Source organism: Gouania willdenowi, chromosome 10 (assembly GCF_900634775.1).
Source record: "Gouania willdenowi chromosome 10, fGouWil2.1, whole genome shotgun sequence".
Taxonomy (NCBI): domain Eukaryota; kingdom Metazoa; phylum Chordata; class Actinopteri; order Blenniiformes; family Gobiesocidae; genus Gouania; species Gouania willdenowi.
In genome coordinates, this window is record NC_041053.1 from 22,580,988 (window position 1) to 22,601,278 (window position 20,291).

The 20,291-nt window shown below is 40.5% G+C and overlaps 1 protein-coding gene across 4 annotated transcripts; it reads left to right on the forward strand.

Annotated features, from left to right (window-relative positions):
* The first annotated feature begins 4,469 nt into the window (after window positions 1-4,469).
* Window positions 4,470-18,941, forward strand: synpo (synaptopodin). 4 transcript variants are annotated; one of them, XM_028459755.1, is made up of 4 exons: window positions 4,470-4,529; window positions 7,572-8,682; window positions 13,013-15,072; window positions 17,103-18,941. In XM_028459755.1, exons 2-4 carry the CDS (start codon window positions 8,520-8,522, stop codon window positions 18,426-18,428), a joined length of 3,549 nt encoding a protein of 1,182 aa, XP_028315556.1. In that variant the 5' UTR covers window positions 4,470-4,529; window positions 7,572-8,519; the 3' UTR covers window positions 18,429-18,941. The 4 variants fall into 4 exon arrangements, with proteins under 4 accessions (XP_028315556.1, XP_028315555.1, XP_028315558.1 ...); XM_028459754.1 differs by having other exon boundaries at window positions 4,480-4,626; XM_028459757.1 differs by lacking the exons at window positions 4,470-4,529; window positions 7,572-8,682 and adding an exon at window positions 10,138-10,367 and having other exon boundaries at window positions 12,929-15,072.
* Window positions 18,942-20,291: the final 1,350 nt, after the last annotated feature.

Genomic DNA, 20,291 nt, shown 5'->3' on the forward strand with positions numbered 1-20,291 from the left:
TACTGCAGCGCTTCTCTCTATGTGCACACACCTCAGCAGCAGCAGCAACAACACAGTGTCACTTACAGCACCCACACAAAGGCTGCTGCGCACACATGAACAACACATGCACTACAGAGTTCTAGTGTAACAATTACAAATCAAACAATGTAAATTAAGCAGCAGTAATTACTTTTCTAGCAGAAAAGTCGCTAATTCCATCTTCTACTCCTCCAGACCATATACTGTAAAAAAGTCAGCGCTCCAGCCCCGGAAAAAGGGCGGGGACTGTGAACAACAGCTGTCAGACAGTCCATCAAACATATCCTGGCTCTGATTGGTTGTTTTTGCTTGGTCGCGGTGCATTCTGGCAATCTGCCAAAGGCAGCAGGGGGAACTCAATGAGCCTGTTTTTTCACACAAACTACTAGTTTCATGTGAAGCTGTCTTTACATAGTGACAGCTTTAGCAAATATGACAAAAAGTCACTTTTATAAGAGTTGCAGACTGCACCTTTAATGAGGTGTTAGTAAGTGCATAGCAACTATTGGAGCCAATCTATGCTAATGGAGCTTTAGGTCACTCTTACCAAAAGAGGTGACCATCGAAGCTGCAAATCTCGAAAAAAAAGGTTCTGGAATGACTATTTACTTCCCACTATCTAATGCTCATAATAACATCATTGGACATTACTGCTTTTCCAGATGTGTGTTAGAATATCTCAGGAAATCTTGTAACAGTAAGTTACTCCCAGGTGAGAGGTTAAGTCTTTCACCAGTGGCTGATTTTCACAGAGGAACCCATAACAAGACAAAGACATAACTGAGCCAACAAAGCCTTCTGTGTACTGAGAATGAATATAAGTCTGCAGAATGGAAAGACAGATTCAACCTAGTCTCTTAATTCAGACTAACAGTGAGACAGAGTTTCCCACAGCTTGAAGAAGGAGGTACGAAGGTAGGAATTTAATTGCTTCCAGACCTGAATCCAAAATGGAGGCAGTGGGGCTTAGAAATGGGAAAAGCACTAGCAGTATGCATGTACAGACCAGGAGATGTTAGATGGAGATGCATCAAATTATTCCAAGTCAACTTGCTATGTTTGACGTGCGAAATTAATTTTGGCAAAAGCGCGAGCATTGAGCATTTCCATCAGTCGGAGCGCCAACGCATCTCTGGTGAAAGAATGAATTGTTCAAATTTAGGTCAGATGATGACAGAACAGAAGCCTGGGATCAGCTTGGGACACTGGGGCCGGATGTCAGCAAAGTGTTGATGGCACCATTAATGGTAAATTCAGTCTGAGCTCACCACACCTTTAGAAAAACATGTGGTTCATTGGTAAAGCTTTTCAGCAACTTTAACTTACTTACCAACATTTTAACCTGAGTTTTCTCTTGGCATATTGCCTTGGATAAAGAATCCAAAAAGGGCAACAAATAGTCTGTGTTAGCCTTCTCATGTTTTGGGACAGTGAACCATTCTGTCCTTCTTTCCATCACATCCATGGTGAGATCAGGCTGCTAAGCACAAAAGCATTTGGGCAAAAATTGGCAGAAGAGGCGTAAATATCACCTCAACTATATCGGCAAGCTTGAACTTATTTAACACGAAAAGATGCCCAGCTTTTGTTGCTTGGATCTTAATGACTATAATTGAAATGAAATTATGTCGCAGCAACAGTGCACACATGTATCAAAGGTGGATTTGCAGGGGGAAAAAATACTTGAGCTACACAGTACACACCCATTTCCCTTATTTCTTTAACACTTGACTGCGTTACCATGATTAAGAAGTTACAGCGCTGGATGGCATTCCATTGAATTTGGTAATGTCCTGTTCAGATTATAACCTGCACTGCTTGTCAAATGTTTGTAGCCATTGTTGTGTGGTGCTGCACACCATGATGAAGAGAATCACAGATTCCAGGTTCACTCAGTACATTGAAACCCTGCTCTGTTCTTTGCGACCACTGATCAGATATCCAGCAGAACACACTTCTTCTCCTTCTTCCCCCATATTGATTGTTTTAAAAGCTGTTGCCATGTGAACTCTGATGTGTTTGATTATAGATAATAAGAGGAATTATAACATTAGAACATCACAAATCTAAACCAGGTGAGGTCGCACTAAGAAAATGGCAATCATCTGCAATTATTCTTGAGAGTCTCATTTTGGAGCAGCACTTTGCCAAGAGCATTTGAGATTAGATTTGTCTTTTGCATTAATGGCTTTGTTTTGAACTTTGCACCAACATAACCAACGGATCGTGTTTTTTTGCTCAGAATATGTATCAGTGCTTTATGGACTTTCCAAAGTATGTTCATTCTGCTGCATGTTCCCATTCTGCACATTAGCACAAACGATTCAAAATTATCATGAAATTGCACTTCAGAGTCCCTACCTAGCCTTTGGAAGTTAATCAGACTACAGAATGTCTGAGTTGGACTTGTACCATGGAGTATATTTACTTGGAATCGGGTGTATCAACCGTTGCCAAGCTTTAATCTGAGCATGCTTTCACTTAAAAATGCATCCAATTGGCAAGCCAGTGCTCTGACTTTGTAAAAAACAGACTTTTTCTAAAAATGTGGCTTACAGTAGTACACATCATCCAACCACAAGTGGACACACCCTGATGTTGCCAGGCTTTACTCATCTCAGCCTCAGACCATGCACTATGTTCTCTGAGGAGGTGTATGAGAAACACAGATGTCTGATTGACTGAAAATCAACAGTGGAACTGGTGCAACCCATGGGTGCATCATAACCTGCACAGTTTCTTTGAAGATACAGGACAGAGCTGACTGTGACTGGCTCATCCTACAATCACCGATGACGTCTTCCTCGCACACACACAGAGATCCAAATGTCTCTCTCTGTGCATATAGCAATGCCTTTGAACATCGTCGCGGCTGTATTCCATTACATCCTGAAGGATGTAGTGAAAGTTGGTATGACAAGCAGAGAAGCCAAGTGCATGATTTTAATCAGTTAAGGCCTCAGCCATGGTAAGCACGTTATAACTTCTGTGGATGAATCCAAACCAGATCACTTGGAAAATTCCTCGATGCTCCCTTTGCTGAGAATGGGTCTCTCATGAAGGAATGTGCGCTAGCATTTCCCCCAGCCTCTGGTCTCCCTCCCACACAAAGCTGCCCTACAGACACTAATGCCAGAGGAGTCAAGTCAGACAGGCCTCTGGAAAAGAGAGCAGAAAAAGGGGGAAAAAAGAGAGGGAGAGGATAGAGACAGACGCCGGCATGGGGTCCTACATGTATGCATGTCAGTAAAAGCTGGGTCAAACTAGAGAGCATGAAGAAATAAAGGAGGATGAAGGACAAAAACAGAAATAAGATGAATTGAGAGAGACAATAGGAAAAAAAGGGCAAATCAATCTTTCCTGGGGTGACAGATGTGAGAGGAAGAAGAGGAATAAAGTGATGGAAGACAAGAAGTAGTAGCGCCTTGAGGTGATGGATTGTCTGGGCTGTTTGACAAGATGATCCATCCAAAGAAGGGAGGTGGTGAAAAAAATGTTCAGGCTTGACAGATGACACACTCGCCAACATTTCTGAATTCATCGCAGATCCTGAATGGATTTTTTTTTTTTTTTGTTAGTTTAACATCTGATCTGAATAGATCTTCAAAGTAGGTGTCTGGTTTTCGGTAAACTTCACGTGACCTGCCTTCTTTTAGATCTGGTAGACCACAAACAAAACAACTGCTCTATTAAATAAAGTTAGCTTGTTCTTTGGCTGAAGGTGATTAAAACGGTGCTTCTGAAGCTTGACGGCTGTTTGTTCACACAGAGACTATAGCTTTATATTAAAACCTTAAAACTGCATTATCGTTGTTAATTCATCCAAGAAATTATTGGTCTAGTCATAAAATGTAATGAGCTATGACCAAGCATATGCTAGAATTAATTTATGGTGCTGTCGAATATTTTTTAATCCTTTTTTGGGCCAAAAGATTGTCATTATTGTAATCATGTTTAGAATATAATTTGCTTCAACAAAACAAAACAAAAAAAATAAAAAAAAGTAATTAATTGCTTCAAGTTTCATGAAACTCTAGAGTACTGCAGGATTTTTCAATCAAACATTTTTTCCTTCTTCTTAAATCCAACACATAGATCTTTAACTTTTTATTTTCATGCTTGCTTTTCTTCTTTTGTCTCATTTGTGGATGGCGGGAAAACGGGTCAGAGACAGAAAAAAGTAAGAAAGAGACAGACGAGAACACTGTGGGGCCCATTGGTCTCTCAACATCCCTGTGCTGAATATGAAAATATATTATAGCATAATGTGTTCAGTATGCAAGCTTGAAGAAAACCATATGAAAAAATCCCAGACAAAGAGTCCTCTGTGTTCCAACTGACCCCCACCCTCCACCATCCTTCGTCTGACTCGAGCGAGAGAGGAGAGAGAGAGGTTAAAAAAAAATTGGGGTGGGGGGAGTTGTGTGTGTGTGTGTGCCAGAGAAACTGAAAAAGGGACAGTACACACCCTCACTCTGCCTCACGCAGCCGGACCCACCGGAGTGCAGGTGAGCACCAACAATAACCGAACAGGAAGAAGCATTCAAAGCTATGGGAGTTTTATCTGTGGCTGCTGAACTGTGATCACGTTTATCTGTAAATGGGGTAAGGCTCTATCTTTGTTTGGAGAAAAAGAGAGAGAGAGCAAAAGAAGTTAAAGGAATGCAGTGCAGCAGAAGGGAAACTTTATCTTTAGATGAAAATGACAAACATCTGTGTGTGTTGCTGCTGATGTTTCCTGCTGGTCCAGATTGTAGAAAGTCTATCTTCCAACAGTCAGAGCTGAAGTTTGCTGCTATACAGCTTTATGGTCATTAATATTAAAACTACTTGTTTTGACTGTGTGGAACCTGCTGTGAAGTCAGGTTATATAGACTTGTAGTGTTCTCTGTAACATTAGAGAGTGTATCTAATTTAAGTCCTACCTTGTGACTGTTCATGTATAAGTAATTGTTTCCTGTTAACACAACAGGTGAGGCCCATTAGGTTCTCAGCAGGGGAGTGTTCAGCTGTTTCTTCAGCTAAGAACATTTTAGTAAATGATGCTCTTTTAAAGCTCCTTTATCTTGGGGTGAACACAATGCTGTTCTGTAAATAATTTATTAAGTATTCGTTAAAAAAGTGCTTGTAGGCTTTTTTTCTTTGATGTGTAACTGTTTTCAGATGATGACTCTGATTCTCCCTTTTGGCTCGAGATCACACGCAGCCTCCCTCAAGTATTTATCTTAGCTTCTTGAAGTTCTCCACCTGTGACTGTGCACACGGAGCAGACACTTCATTACAATGTTTTCACTACAGGATTTATGGCTGCACTTACTGGAACTTCTGAAAAAGAGCGAAGGCAAACAGAGCGAGACACTGTGTGTATCATCAGAGGCTGTGCTTTGCAACGTTTTGGATGTCACTCATCATCCTGCACAAGCTGAGGCATGTTAGGCAGCACGGTCTTATGAGGAGCTGCGAAACAGGAATGCCAATTGTCTAGAAGGCTACGAGGGAAAATGGACAAACCCTGCAAAAGACTCATTAGCGAAAAATCACCAAAAAAAATCCTCATATAGGACATATTTCAGCTCTGCTGGGGGTTAAATCCTAAATAGTTGCCATTGACTATTGTGCCTTATTATGAGCTCAGTAACTAATACACTTTCAGTAGGTGGAATGCACGCTCCCCTTACATCCACACATCCCACATACCTCCCTGCATGTGTGCCCAGGGCTACTGATGATGTACAGATGCCAGACCTGAGGTGAAAGTGCACACTAGATATAAATCATCAAATACATGCTTTGTACAAGATGGCTATTGATGCAAAATTTGTAATAAATGTGCAAGAAACAATGACCGCGAGGGATAAATAAGTGATTATGGTTTGAATGCATGCCAGAACGTTCTCTTTTTTTTTGGGGGGGGGGGGGGGGTCGTGTGCTTGTCATCACTATTAGAGGTATGCAGAGATTAAGCAAAGACTCATACACATATCACAAGATAATACACAGGACCTCCGTGATTACACATGGTGGCACGAAAAAGAAATACATAAGAGAGGGAGCTCAGATGAACAGGTGGAAACTGTAAAATACACTTTACTGTTATCAGAGGTGGTGGTATTAGTCGAGTCAAAGTGACACCAGAACTTTGGAGACTGGAAAATGAGAGAATTTGATCTATAAGTCTCAAAAACACAGAAGTAAACCTCAAAAACGTTTTAGATGTGCTAGATTGACTTGAAGTTTCAAAATTGCAATGATGTGATCTAATTAAAGCAATGAATAAAATATTGATCTGTAGAGATTATATTCTTTTAAAACACATGATGTCACATACTAAGTTGGAATCTCTGTTGCAGGCGAAATGACGATCACACATCTGCTTTCTGTCTGGCAGCTAATAAACACATGTACGTCAGATCAGTTAAAGCAATCAAGTCACATTAACATCCTGTTAACAAAGACTTCTTTGGAAAGATGTTCTGATTTGTTTTCTTTAAGCATGTTTGTGTTTCCTCAAATCTGAGATCAGAGTGAAAGATCTCGAAGGAAAAAAATCCAACTATTTTCTCCAAATTTACCACATTTGTCGTCACCTGGAGGAAGAATTGTTGTTGATGTTTGAATAAAAACATACATTTAAATCAGATCCAAACACAAATCCCACATCTGCTGTAATCAAAGAGGTATTGTCACCCTCTAGAAACAATATAGGTTCTTATCTTCTGTGACTGGACACGATCACAGCAGCTAAAGCTAAACTGTAAAGGCTTTTTGTTTCCTTACAGCAGCGCTTTGTCTGGGCTGATTGTTTTTTGTTGACCAATGAGCAGACCGTCCTGACTCAGCTGGTCTTTTGTCGATCGACATCACACAAAGTCTTGCAGAAGGGGGAGTGCTGCACACCTTTATACGCCAGTGCTTAGCCTCCGAGGAATTTTTGGAGAAGGAATTCAAAAAAATAATAATTATATGTGTGGTTCAAGGCCAAGACCTCCCATTCCTGAGGGCTACAGTAGTGAGTCGGAAAGAAAGACAAACACAGCAGTGGTGAGAGATGAGAGGCAAGTCTGATCAAGGTCAAGGTATACGCAGACATGGTTTATCATTACAGTCTCTTGTTAGCTTTGAAGTAGGAACATGAAACCATTGATCTATTCAATACTTTACAGAGCAGGTCTTTACAGTACAGAGACGTCAGAGTTCACCCTTTTCTCCACATTTTACATTTATATTTCCCTCCTTAGATGGTTAATTCGACTTGCTTTGGCTTTAAATAATTGAAACCTTTGACATACACGTGCTTGTTAGATGGAGTTAATGTTTATCTAATGTCTTACGCGAGCCAACAAATTTAGTAAACAAACTAATTTCCTGGGAAACTGCCAGTCCTGTTCCCTAGCAAACAATAACACATGTTTATATGAAGGGCCCTGATTGAGGAAATGTAGGCAGTTTAAAAATGTTTCCCATCAAAAGGAAAGCAAAAATGATTGCTTTTATAACTTAATTTATATGCTATCTTGTGTTTGACTTTCTGCATCTCTCCTTTATTACAGGTGCTCAAGGACCAAAAGTGACTGCAGAAACTTTTTGAATGAAGTGCTGCACCCCATCATACCCAAGTGTGATTCTCTATCTAAAAAACAACAGTATGGATGGTAAAATTAGAGAAAAACAAAATAACCTAAGCTAGAACTTCGTAGAACATCAGAGTCTTAGGACCATTCAGCTTTCAGAAGCCATATCTGGTCTTAATACGGGAGATGTAACCCAGTACTCCAAAGTAAAGCAACTCTAATCAAAGGCCTTTTGAACTTTGCATACAATCCAGATGGATAAATGACCTTTCCAGAGTGAAATGTTGTTCCTTTAACCGCAGGAAGCCACCAAATTTGAAGTTCCCCTTCACGTCACTGAAGAGTTATGATCTCTAAGATAAGGAGCAGATTTTTTCAAAGAAAAATAATCTGCAGGCAGGAGATTGGGTTGCAGACAAAAAGCATGATTTTGGAGCCCAAAATAGAAAACAGAGGAAAAAAAACATCTGGGAAAGGAAAGTGGGAGTATTAGTGCAATGTGAACAGCGTGTACTGGACAATCTTTTCTGCCAAAACCTTTATTTTTATTTTTTGCTTGGCTTTTATGGGAAATTATCCAAAGCATATCAGAGCTGTCCCTCATGGGAGGTCCCGTTAGTCAGAGAACAACACTTGAAGAGAGTAAAGTTGAAGAAAGTCAGATCTGTTTTCCAGCGGATTTCAGCTGACTACAGCACGGCATTTGGATAGGTTGCTGCTTAAAAGGTGAACCACGAATTGAAGAAGCACCATGAAAACTAAAGAGGTACTTCCCAGCTCATCTCAACAATTTTTCTGAAACTAAGCAGAAAGTAGAGAGCTGTTATCTCATCGCGGCAGAGATCAACCTGACCTGAACCATACATGGACACTCCTCACTCCTGAGGGCTTTCTTTACAGTGACAGAAACATCTCCTTTGAGTTGTGATGGAGAAAGGTCATACGTCTCTCAGGAGAGGGCTGAGCTGGAGTCCTGGAAGACAGAGAAAATATCTCCAGCCAGGACAAGACGCTCACACCCTTGAGACAGAAGAGATTGCATCATGGGAGAGGACGGGATTTGACAAAGAGCACACAAGCCGTAAAACAAGTAAGTGTTAGTTTGTCTGGCTCTATCGGCCATTATTACAAGAGTCTAGGAAATCATACAGAAAATGACTTTACATGCATTTTTAGTTTAGATTATGGTTTTGAACCCCAGTGTATCATTATAACAGAAAGGGACTGTAAGCAGAAGGAAAACAGTGCGTACTTGTCACTGCACCCTTAAAAAGCGAGACACTCTTTTTCACATCTGTTTCCATGCTGAAAAAATACTGCTGCGATGGAAAAACTTGCATGAATCATTGCTTAAAAACGTTCTAAAAATACAACAAAACCACTGAAAGTGACAGGCTAAGTTGTGGGACACGCTGTTTGAAAATATATTCAGGCTTTTACATCTGTTTTTACAGCTGTTCAAACCCACAGAGGATTGAAATAAAAGAGTTAAAAAACATAAAAAAATAAAAATAAATTGTGGTAAATGAAGGTCAATAATCGGGGTGATGGTAAATTTGTCAGATTGAAGCAAGCAAAAAGATATTAGTAAATATAGCAGAAAGGTCACTGTCATCAAATACCTGTTCCTACCTTCTTCACGATCCTGCCCTATCACTCATTAATCTGCAATTAGTTTCCTCTGATGGTCGCGCTTTCAACTTGAAAAACACACATGTTTAGATTAAATTTAAACACCTTCTGCTGGTATCTTTCATAAAAGTAATGATAGCCACAGCCAAGCTTTCACCTCTGAGTGTTTGTTTTTATTTTTATTCCTCCCATGAGATGCAATGAGAATCTCATTGGGTCTGGTAAGATCCCAGGACCTCTGTTAATCCCTGTTTTTCCATACCGCTCTGCACATCACCCACAGGGGTCGGTGCTGTCATCGCAACTCACAGCCATCACTCGGAGAAAGATAACATCCGACAGGGTAATCTGACCTTTGATATACAAATGCTGGGTTGCCCCCCCTGACCTAAATCCTGCTGCTGTGGGGGGAATTTTCCCTGTCTGCTTTTACCCACACAGAGACGAGAGCATGGGTTAAAAGGGCAAAAATGAAAGTTAGAAGTGAGGGGGACAGGTTTTGATTCAGAGGCATCACAATCCAGGACAGGAAATGTAGGTTCAAAGAGACTATAGACGTTTGGTTGAAGGGAATGTACATCGAATACAGGCATACTCTGATCAACGTAGGAGGTAATTTGCTCTTGGCTTAGCAAACTCATTGATCTTTTCCACATCAACATAACGGGGCTTCACTTTAAAGATTGCAACAAGGATTAGACACTTCACTTACCACCAGTGGGCATTAGAGAGAGATCAGCAGCTCAATACTTAGCATTGATTGGACACTTCTTAAGAACTCTTCAGATCAAGTGTAGACTGAACAGCTTCTGTGGTGTCAGACATACTGTTTTTCTCCAATGGCCGTGTGTTGAAACTACATAAAGCCTGTAAGGCTGGAGGTGGTGTAGGGTTGAAATAGTTAAAACAAAGCAGAGGGCTGGATGGCAGACAGCACAGCCTCCAGCTACAGACCTCCTCCCTTCTCTCTCTCTCTCTCTCTCTCTCACTATGTGTGCCTGGCCGGACAGAGCAGAAAAAGAAATCTGATCTGGTGTCTCACTCTAGAAAGGGGGGTGTGTGAAGCCGTCAGACACAGTTTAATTGAAAACTCTTGTGGAAGTACTTCTAAACCTTGGAGCTCTGAGTTTTGACATAAAAAAGGTAAGGGCACCACTAAGGATGTGAAGGAGCGCCAAGGCTTCTCTCGACTCTCCGGTTATTGAAGTGATGACTCAAGATTGGTGATATCAGCTAACAATGTTCCACTAGATGAGTTTTTAAGGCAAAGGACGTTCAACATGAACCTAAACTTCACTTGGTTTGTCAATTTCACCTGAGTTTTTTTGTCATCAGTTCACCGCATGAAGTAAAGATTATCAATCAGTGTTGCATATGAACCTAAATATTTTGTTTTTTCCCTATAGTTCGCTAAATCAAGATTCCTACCGGTTCAGTGAATTATATTCTCGGTAGGAAAAACAATAAATGTGACTTATTTTAACTCTGACAAAGCTATAATGATGATGCTCCGATGATAAGAATATTTCAAATATATTTAATAAATCCTTTATTATGTAAAAATGTGTTTAATAGCAACAAACCAAAAATAAGTTTAACTAGTTAACGTGGTTTTCTTCATTTAACCAGTTCGAATCCAAGATTTGGAATACAATGTATAGATGGAAGTTAATTGTTGTAAGTTATAAATCAGACTTCTAAAAATTGTGAACTAAATGGTTGTTAGGCCTGAGTAAACTTGAATAGACCTCATTATATATATCATGTTATTTTGTGTCGTTAAGCTACACTTTTGTCTGTTTTGTTGACGTAAGCAAACATTTTTGCACTTCTTAAGTTAAGACATTGGCACAGCCTGATCTTCACTCTCATTAGCAATTGATTTCTTTAAAGTTTATTAAATATAAAAAGCAAAAAATTAATAGAAAATGTGTTTCTTTCATAGCAGTCTGCAGTCTTTTTAGACTCTGTATGCAGCTGCCTCGCTTGGCCGAGACTCACATGGAAAGAAGACTTTGTCACTGTGGAATTTTCCAGAAGGAAATTAAAAATTTCAAGAAAATCAAGACTGCCAAGCTCCATTAAAAAAAAGTCTAACTTATTTACTTTACAGTTGTAAATTAAGTTGAAAATTACATGATGATAATGATGATGATGCAAAGTGTAACAAACATGACACATTTACTATTGCAACACATCACTTGTATCGTAGTCAATGATGGGTTTTGCACCTGTGTTATGTGATTACACAACTGACCTACAACATAGATGCTTTGTGTAAGTCATTTTATTTCCAAGGCTGGATGCTTCAATATTGTCCCATAGAATGGATTATGAACAGTAATGAGCTAATAAAACTCTTCTCATGGTTCTGTGATAATGTTCCCACTCATATTGATGACAGTGACAAAAGGCATTGACTGTACATAAGTGCCTGGTTGATAAGTTGGTTCAGTTTGCTATAAATGAGGTGATTTATGTTTGTGCCAATAGTGGATAGAGCTGCTTGTTTAAAGGAAGGTGTGATAATGCTTTTATCCTTGTTATGCTGTCACGTATATGTAACGCACTTGAAATATCTCTACTAGGTGACAGGTGGAGTGATTTAACTGAGTCAATACCGATGCATTTTCTTGCAGACTGAGCCTTCATCGCCAACAGAATGATCATCTTGTGATAGCAATGCAAGATGTATATTCTTAATGGACAGTTCGTTATAGACTGCAATTATATCATATTCCATTGGAAAATTGGCTGAGCTTGTGTAAAAGGATTTGAGTGCCCACACATAAGGAAGTTAATTCCTACAGGGGCAAACCTAAAGTCTGTAAAATTAATGAAAGATGTAAGATAATAAGTTTTTTTTTTTATTTGGGAGTTAATATGCAATTCTTGGAAAACGTGCATGCATCATGAGTTCTGAAGAACGCCGTACAAATGACTGACTTGCTTATAGTTGTTGTAATTGGCACATCATTTCATCAAATATTGTCTGGAATCTTCACTTTGCTTGATGAATGACGAAGCATGACTTTGCCAGCTGTCTGAAAATATATCCCTGGGGGATATTAGATATCTGCAATCAGTCAAAATAACGATAGTGGAATGAATAATCTATCAGATGAGTCATCGTAATGACATATTATTCTCCATTAGATTTTCCATCACGAAGCCCCAGAAAACAGATCTACACCATTAACGAAGCAGAAAACTCAAAGCCACATTTATGTCCTTGTTTGCTGCTTTTCAAAATCACCCCTAAACACTTTGTTACAAAGATATAATTTAATAAGTGTTGAAGCTTTAGCGTTGGACATAAAATCACAGGCAAACCATAGTTTTGCTGGAATGGCAGACAGGGAGTTTTCTCAGTGGCGATGGAATGCTTAAGGGAGGGACTGCTGCAGCTGGCAGAGGAAATAGCTGTCCAGCCTAAAGGAGGCTCCGAAAACAAACTTTCTTTTTTAAGACGAGTGAATTTTATCACATTTTCAGAAAACTGTAAACCAGGGAAACGGCATGAAACCATTTACTGATAGAATGGAACTGAAAACTTACTCACCAAATGTATTTCAAAGTTTGCATACACCTCCTCATCAATTCAATGGCTCAAGGTTTTTTTAATCAAATGCCAACAAAATCTTTTTTTTTTCATGTTTAATTCCACATACTAAAAGTTTTTGTTTGTGTTTTTCTTGACAAAGGTTCTAATTGTCTTGTCAGTTTACAAGAAGAACAAAGAACAGTGTCATCAAACAATCTAAATGAAGTTCTTTCTTGTTCCTCAGACCTGACCAGAAGTGCCAGTGTATCAGAGAAGGAGTTTAAGGAGGCCAGAATCAGGAGTCAAATCATTGCAGCACAGCTCACCATTCCTTCCAGCTCCAACTCAAGGGGTGTTCAGCTATTCAACAGACGCAAGCAAAGAGTGAATGCCTTCATGCTTGAAAGTTGCGGAGAGGAGACAGACGAAGCCAAAGTTGAGGTTTTGAAAAGGGAGCCTTTCTCTAACAAATCGACATGGGCAGAGAGGAGCACTGAGGAAAAGAACACTGAGCTGAACTTTAGAAACAGTGCGACGAAGCTGCACTTTTCACCAGCAACAAGTGAACATTCAATAGGAAATATAATGGAAGAAACTAGAAATGATGCCTTTAAAGAAGACAGTGTGAGAGACAGTGTTATTCAAGAGAGGCACTTCCTGCCTGTCAAAGAAGAGGAGGAGGAGGAGGAGGAGGCTGGAGATGAAGATGAGAAGTTGGAGCACAATGTGACGCATGAAATTCCGTCAGAAAGTAGTAACTCTAATCTGATGGTGAGGGAGCATGCTGGAAGCAATGCAGAGATAAATTGGAGTCACACTGGGTTTGTTCCGGCTGGAAATCAGCTTAATGACTGTCACAGTACCTCTGGACCTCAAATAGTCTCTTCACCAACATCCAAGCAGTCTCCTGCCACCACAAATCGAACTGCGAGGCCCTTTTTCTCACCACCTCCAGTATGCTCTCCTGAGGTGGTCAGTCCAGTCACAGAGATCCCCCCTCCTCCTTCTTACTCCACTCCTCCTCTCCCAGCTTTTACCATTCCACAACCTGTAACGTTCTCACCACCTCCACCTCCATCCTATCCAACACCTCCTCTTCCTGCCTTTAAGAGTCTGCCCCCAGAGACATGTTGCTCCTGTCCACCTCCTCTATCTCCATCCATGTCAACTTCCTCTGCTCCACCATCCCAGTTCTCTGTTTCCCACTATCCACCTATGCCTCAATATGGGCCCCCCACTGCCCCAAGGCCTTCAACTTTTGTTCCTCAACCAACAGCTGAGAAAAAGATGACAACATCAATCAAAACAGGAATTCTTGAGCAAAGTGCTGCAAAGAGAACAAATAAAAAGTCAATGTTCACATTCAAAGAGAAGCCAGTACTGGCACCAAATCCTGAGCTGCTGTCATTGGTACAAGGAGTTGATGAAAAGAAAAAACCTGGACAACGTTCTGTGCCGGAGCCATCATCTGAAGAAGAATTATTGGCTCTGGGTGCAGAGGCCTCCAACTTCCTCACCAAGGAGGAAGACATGCTTGAAGAAGCAAGAGCTCCAGAGTGGGCCTCCTGCCTTAAAAGCTCCAGGACACGGCCGCGCACAGAGCACCGGCCAGAGCACACCCTTACCAATGTGTCAGGAAAAGGGGCGGAGTTATTTGCCAAGCGCCAGTCCAGGATGGAAAAATATGTTATTGAAAAGCAGAATTCAGCACAACTCAGGTCACCTTCCCCTACTATGTCTTTGCCACCATCTTGGGTTTATCCATCAAACATGCCTGGTAGGGTAAAGGCCATTGCCAAAAACTCAGACATGAGTGCTCAGCTTTCACAAAACCTAAAGGCCCAACAAATTTCAAAACAAAATCCCAGACAAAAAGCTGCAGTGCCAGAGCCTGCCCCGGAACCTCCTCCATTAGAGAACGGCTGCTCTAAGATTGAGATGGATCTATCGAGGCACCGGCCTTACCAGCTGAACTCTTCCCTCTTCATCCTCAACCCAGTCAAGGATCCCCTCAGTACTTTACCCAAAGGAGCACCGCAGGCCCGGAACTTGCACCCCACCCAACCCTTAACCAGAAAAACTTCTTTACCCAACAACGCCACTTCTTTCTTCAAATGCATGTCTCCGCAAATGCCTGTTTGCCCCGCCGGAGTACCAGAGCATCCATTTGGTTCTGCCTCCAGTCATCCAAGGATCAGCTCTCCATTGTCCGCCTTCCCTCCAGAGCGAGTGTCCTCTCCACGGTCGGGAGCCCAGGCACCAAGGCCAACATTTTCTGCCAAGAAAGCTGGTATTGCACTGCAGGTGTGGAGACCTTTTCTGTACTAGTTTTAGCAATTGAGTTTACTTCAGAGAATGTATTATTTTGAAGATATTTAACACATGGTTAAAAAAGACTCAAGCAGGGCTAAAATCTACAGTTTGTGAGACTCTCTGTTCACACTGTGCCTTTTCCTCTTGTGCCTCTTACTTGCCTTATTTAACATTGGAAATCAAGTGGAAACTGTCCTTTTATTCACACACTGACAGATGCATGATGAAATCATTTGACTTGGAATTGAAATAGTTTATTTTAAGATTTAGTAAGTGATTGAATTGCACGTACTAAAGGATTTAAAAGGTATAATAATTTGTTTATGACATCCAGACAGGCTTTATTATGCTGTGAAATTAGATGCACAATTTTGAGTGATCAAAATAAGCACCATTTCCCAAAAGAAATGAAGCACGTAAGCCTATTTTTAGTGCATTACAAAAACAATGTGAAATAACCACGCACACTTTTCCTATTTTGCACCAGACTAGCTCTACTTCACCAAGCACTTTAACAGATTGCTTTGCATCTGCTTTATGATCTACCATTTGCAATTAAACGCTGTTCAGTAGTGTAAAAGTTGATGCATGAGAACGCTTTTTATGTCTTTATGACTTCAGGGCAGGTTAGTATTCTACTTTCCAGTGCGTTCTACCTAAATACATAGTGTCTGCTTTGAGGCATTGGTGTCTCCATCTGGCTGACTTTAACCAGTTTGTGCGCTGACATGCAGAAATTTTGTCATTTAAACATGACTCCCTGTTGTTTTAACCAACAACCCTGTCTGTTTCAATGTAACCTCTGAATTCATGACTACTTTCTGCTGTTATGTTTGTGTGACTGAATCAACTTTCTCCTATTAAAGCTTTATTCTATATCTGTTGACTTCTTTCTTCTTCTTTTTCATTTCCTGTCTACACTTTCTTCCTTCAAAAATGGTAAATTTGACCACAGCTAGCTTTAAGTTCTTAAAAACCACTTTGAACCACTTTTTTAAGAATATTCCATTTTTGCTCTTGATTGTCCCAGACAAAAATGACTTGATGTTATCCTGAGAAGAGGTAGGCAGTCCTTCATTAGCGTAGACATGAGATGGTATGTCAGTGCTGCTTCAGTCAAGAAACTTCATATCCCTGCAAAGGTTACGCACCACAGGAGAGCAGGATGACAGTAACCTGAGAGAGTTACTAAACACTGGGCTCTCTTTAGCAGGACTAGAACAGGTGATGACCTGGATCACTCTGTAGCTCAAAATGAACACATACCCTCAATCTTTTCAAAATGATTTCATTTATTGTCAAAATTTGACATTTTACCTTTATCTGTTTGTTGATCTGGCTGTTAGTGTATATAAGGCAATTTTACATGTTTATATGGTTTAAACTGTGTTAATTTCTCAAATATTTTCAGCATTGCTCAAAATTACAAAAGAAAAGGCAAAAATATTAACTATGATGCATTATTAGGCTTGTGTGCAGTGTGCACTGCTGCATTAAATAGATATGTAAAATAACCCCCACCCAACACACACATGCACGCACGCACAGTCAGACAAATAGATGTATTCAGCCTGAAAATTATATGGTTACACTTTTCAAAAATGATAAACAGATTTAAACAGAGTCAAATAATTCAATAATGCTGTAAAAATTCATTAATTAAAGTGAATTTGTTTTCACTCATGACTCAAGACTCGTCTTGAATTGTCTTGAGTTAAAAAAAAATACCAAAAACTTCAACCTTCAAGAAGTTTTATTTTAACGATTCATAGATAAAATGTCGACTTTGTTGCTTTTAATGTACATTGAACCAATGTTGTGTTGTTTAGTGTGACAAAAAAGTAGAGTACATTTGTATCTACTAGTAGGTTATAAGGCATGACCAACTCAAGCAAATGCTGAGGGGATGAAATCCAACCTTTGAGTTATTAAAAGGAAGATTAATTTAGTTGAGAGCTGAATGCTCATCATGTTGCACATTGACCTTTTCTGACTTTTTACACATTGTCATAATCCAACAGACACCCAAGGATTTCCTCACTAATGACACTGCCAGTGAGACATCCAGGATAACCAGAACTCCCAGCCTCACCAGACACATCAGCAGCAAAGAAGACTCGACCACTGCCTCCTGGACCTCCAGCCTTCAGAGAAACCGACCTTCAACCACAGCCTCTTGCTCCATACGCTCAGTCTCATCCCCTATTACCTCTGCCAATAGTACGAGTTGCCAATCTCCTGTAATCAATCAGAATATCAAGGTTTCCTCCCCTACCTCTACTCTGTCCTCCAGACCTTTCCAAACACCTACTTCCCCATCTCCATGTTCTCCAATTTGGGGTTCAAAATGTCAATCCCCATTGGTGGGCCCACCTCCCACCAGCTCCTCCACGCTACCTTTCAGGCCTTTTCAAACTCATGATGCGACTTCCCAAATTTCTTCTTCTTCGAGTAAAAGATGTCCATCCCCGATGTTAAACCGGAACACTAAGTCACCCACTGCTATCTCTTTCTCTACTTCTAGACCATTTCAAACAGCTTCCTCCCCATGTTCTCCTCTTCCTTGGGAATCAAGGTGTCTGTCACCGTCACTGAATCAGAATGTACACCCTAATGTTTCCCCCTTGCCTACATCCAGACGTCCCCAAACATTTGTAACTTCTTCAGCACGCTCGCCATCTCCATGGGGATCGAGATGCCAGTCTCCCGTTGCTAACCAAAACACCCAGTTTTCCAGTATGTCTGTTTTTACATCCAACGCCTCCCAAACATTACCCACTTCCCCTGTCTCTCCCACATGGAGCTCACGCTCACTGTCACCTTCAGTCTTTCAGACTACTTTGTCTTTTCCTGTCACTAAACCTCTGTACACATCATCTGTTACATCTCCTACACATACAACCAAAGACAGTCGCTGTATGTCTCCTGATGCTAATGGCCAAGATTCCAAAGCTAACCATCGGCTCCTGGCCAAAAACATCATCAATGCAGCAAAACGCAAGAACAGTCCCTCCCCTGGTGCACTTAGCAATCGCAGCCTCCCCATATCACCTCTGGGGAATTCTCAACCCGGCTTTGACAGTCAAAAACCACCCATCAGCCCTTACCATTCGCGAGCTCTTGGAGTCCAGTCCCCCACTTTTACAAGTCCCCCTCCCACTCCCAGTCAGAGAACTTGTTCCCCTGCGAGGCTCTACAACACTCGCTCTCTAACAGACTCCGATGCCTCGGTGGAGTCTGAGGACTCGGGCCTCCGCTCACCTGGCCTGCGCTCCTACAACACCTCTCCTCGCGGCTGGGGGGGAAGTTTTCGGGTGAAGAGAAGCACCATCTCTACTGACTTGTGAGGGTGATGCTAAATGTTACGCAGGTTTTCTAAAGTTGTCAAATCATTTTTAAAAATGTTGTCATCAAATCATTGAAACTCAAGCCACCTTTGAACTTTTAGGACTTTTTAAAATCTTGAACAAATTAAAGTAATTTTTATCTATTAGACAAACAAAAACAAGGTTGTATTTTTTTTTTTTTTACAAAACACTATTTTCTATACAAGTTATAAAAAAAGAGAACTTACATTCAAGAAAAGTAAGGCAAGGCAAGACAAGGCAAATTTATTTGTATAGCACATTTCATACACAAGGCAATTCAATGTGCTTTACTTGATTAAAAAGTGCAACAGAAAACAATAAACTTTGTATGAAATCAACAATAAGATAATTAAAAATCTTCCTTTCAGTCATAAGCAGTAGAGAAAAAAACTTGCATTTTAAAATGCTCACATTGGATGCTGACTTCAGATGGCAGTTTGTTCCACTTCTTTGCAGCATAACAACTAAAAGCAGCGTCACCATGTTTGCTGTGAATTCTGGGTTCCACTATCTGACCTGTGTCCATAGATCTGAGAGATCTGCTGGGTTCATACCTGACTAACATCTCACTGATATATTCTGGGCCAAACCCATTCACAGATTTATACACCAGCAGCAGAACTTTAAAGTCTATGCTGAGGCTGACTGGGAGCCAGTGTAAAGACTGGAATAATGTGCTCTGACCTCTTTGTTCTGGATAAGACCCGTTCTGAACCAACTGTAGCCGTTAATCATAGGCAGTTGCGATCCATATGGTTTCTGTATCAACATACCAACATTCTATCAGTACATAGCACCCTTTATTGGCCAGTTTAGGTCACGTGATAGGTCAGTCATTGGCCAGTTTAGGTCGCCTGACTGAGACTAAACCTTACCCTAAACCTAACCCTAACCATAAAAAATGTTACAATATTGGGTTATAATCTAACCCTAAGACGCTACGTACATATACTTCTGTAACTGTACCAATAGTACCGGGGGTTGTCCGTACGGCAACCGTACAAATAGACACTTTCTTAAACATATGAATGAAAATTTTCAGCTTCACAAAATTGTGTTTACAAAAAAACTAAGGGTGCTGTAATCAGGGTTCTTTACTGACCCGTGAAAGTTGTACTAGCCAATCCCAATTATAGATTACCAATTACATGATAAATTAGCAATTGGGCCTTTAAATTTGTCATGAGCACTGTTTATCAGTGATGTATTATTTTGAATTGACAACTTTCTTTAATGGCAGACAACTTGCGACTCTATTCTTGAACAACTTGAAACAGACTGTGCTTGGTTATTGACCAAAGTGTCACATGCATTCAACAATATATAGCTACCAAAGAAGGCAATCAAATTTAACGTAAAAAAAAAAAAAAAAAAAACTAAAAGGCCTGCTGAAATTGAATTCAACTTGAAAGGCTACATCAATTACAGCAAAAAGGGTTTAGACAAATGACCCTTTGAAGTCAGTCAGCCCTAACTTTTCTCTTCATTTAACACAAAAGTGACACAGTTATACCTCTGTATCTATAACCTAATCTCACTTTGGACAGAGCTATGGTTCACGTCTCTGAACAGTTGTAAAACAATGTGTCTTCTAGCCGCTATAACGCCAGTGATGCTGCGCTGTACCAGGCATCACTCTGCTGTTAGGCGAGTCCCGCTACAGTGCAGTCTACTCCAGTCAGAGATGGAGCATTTGCACCATGGCGTGCCACAGAAACTGCAAATCTATCATCTGTATAAGGCACAGTGAGCAATCACAATACTGGGGATGCTATTTTAACAGCTGTTGACATTTGGTACATCAACTGATGACTAAAATATAATCAGCTTTCATGAGAAAAT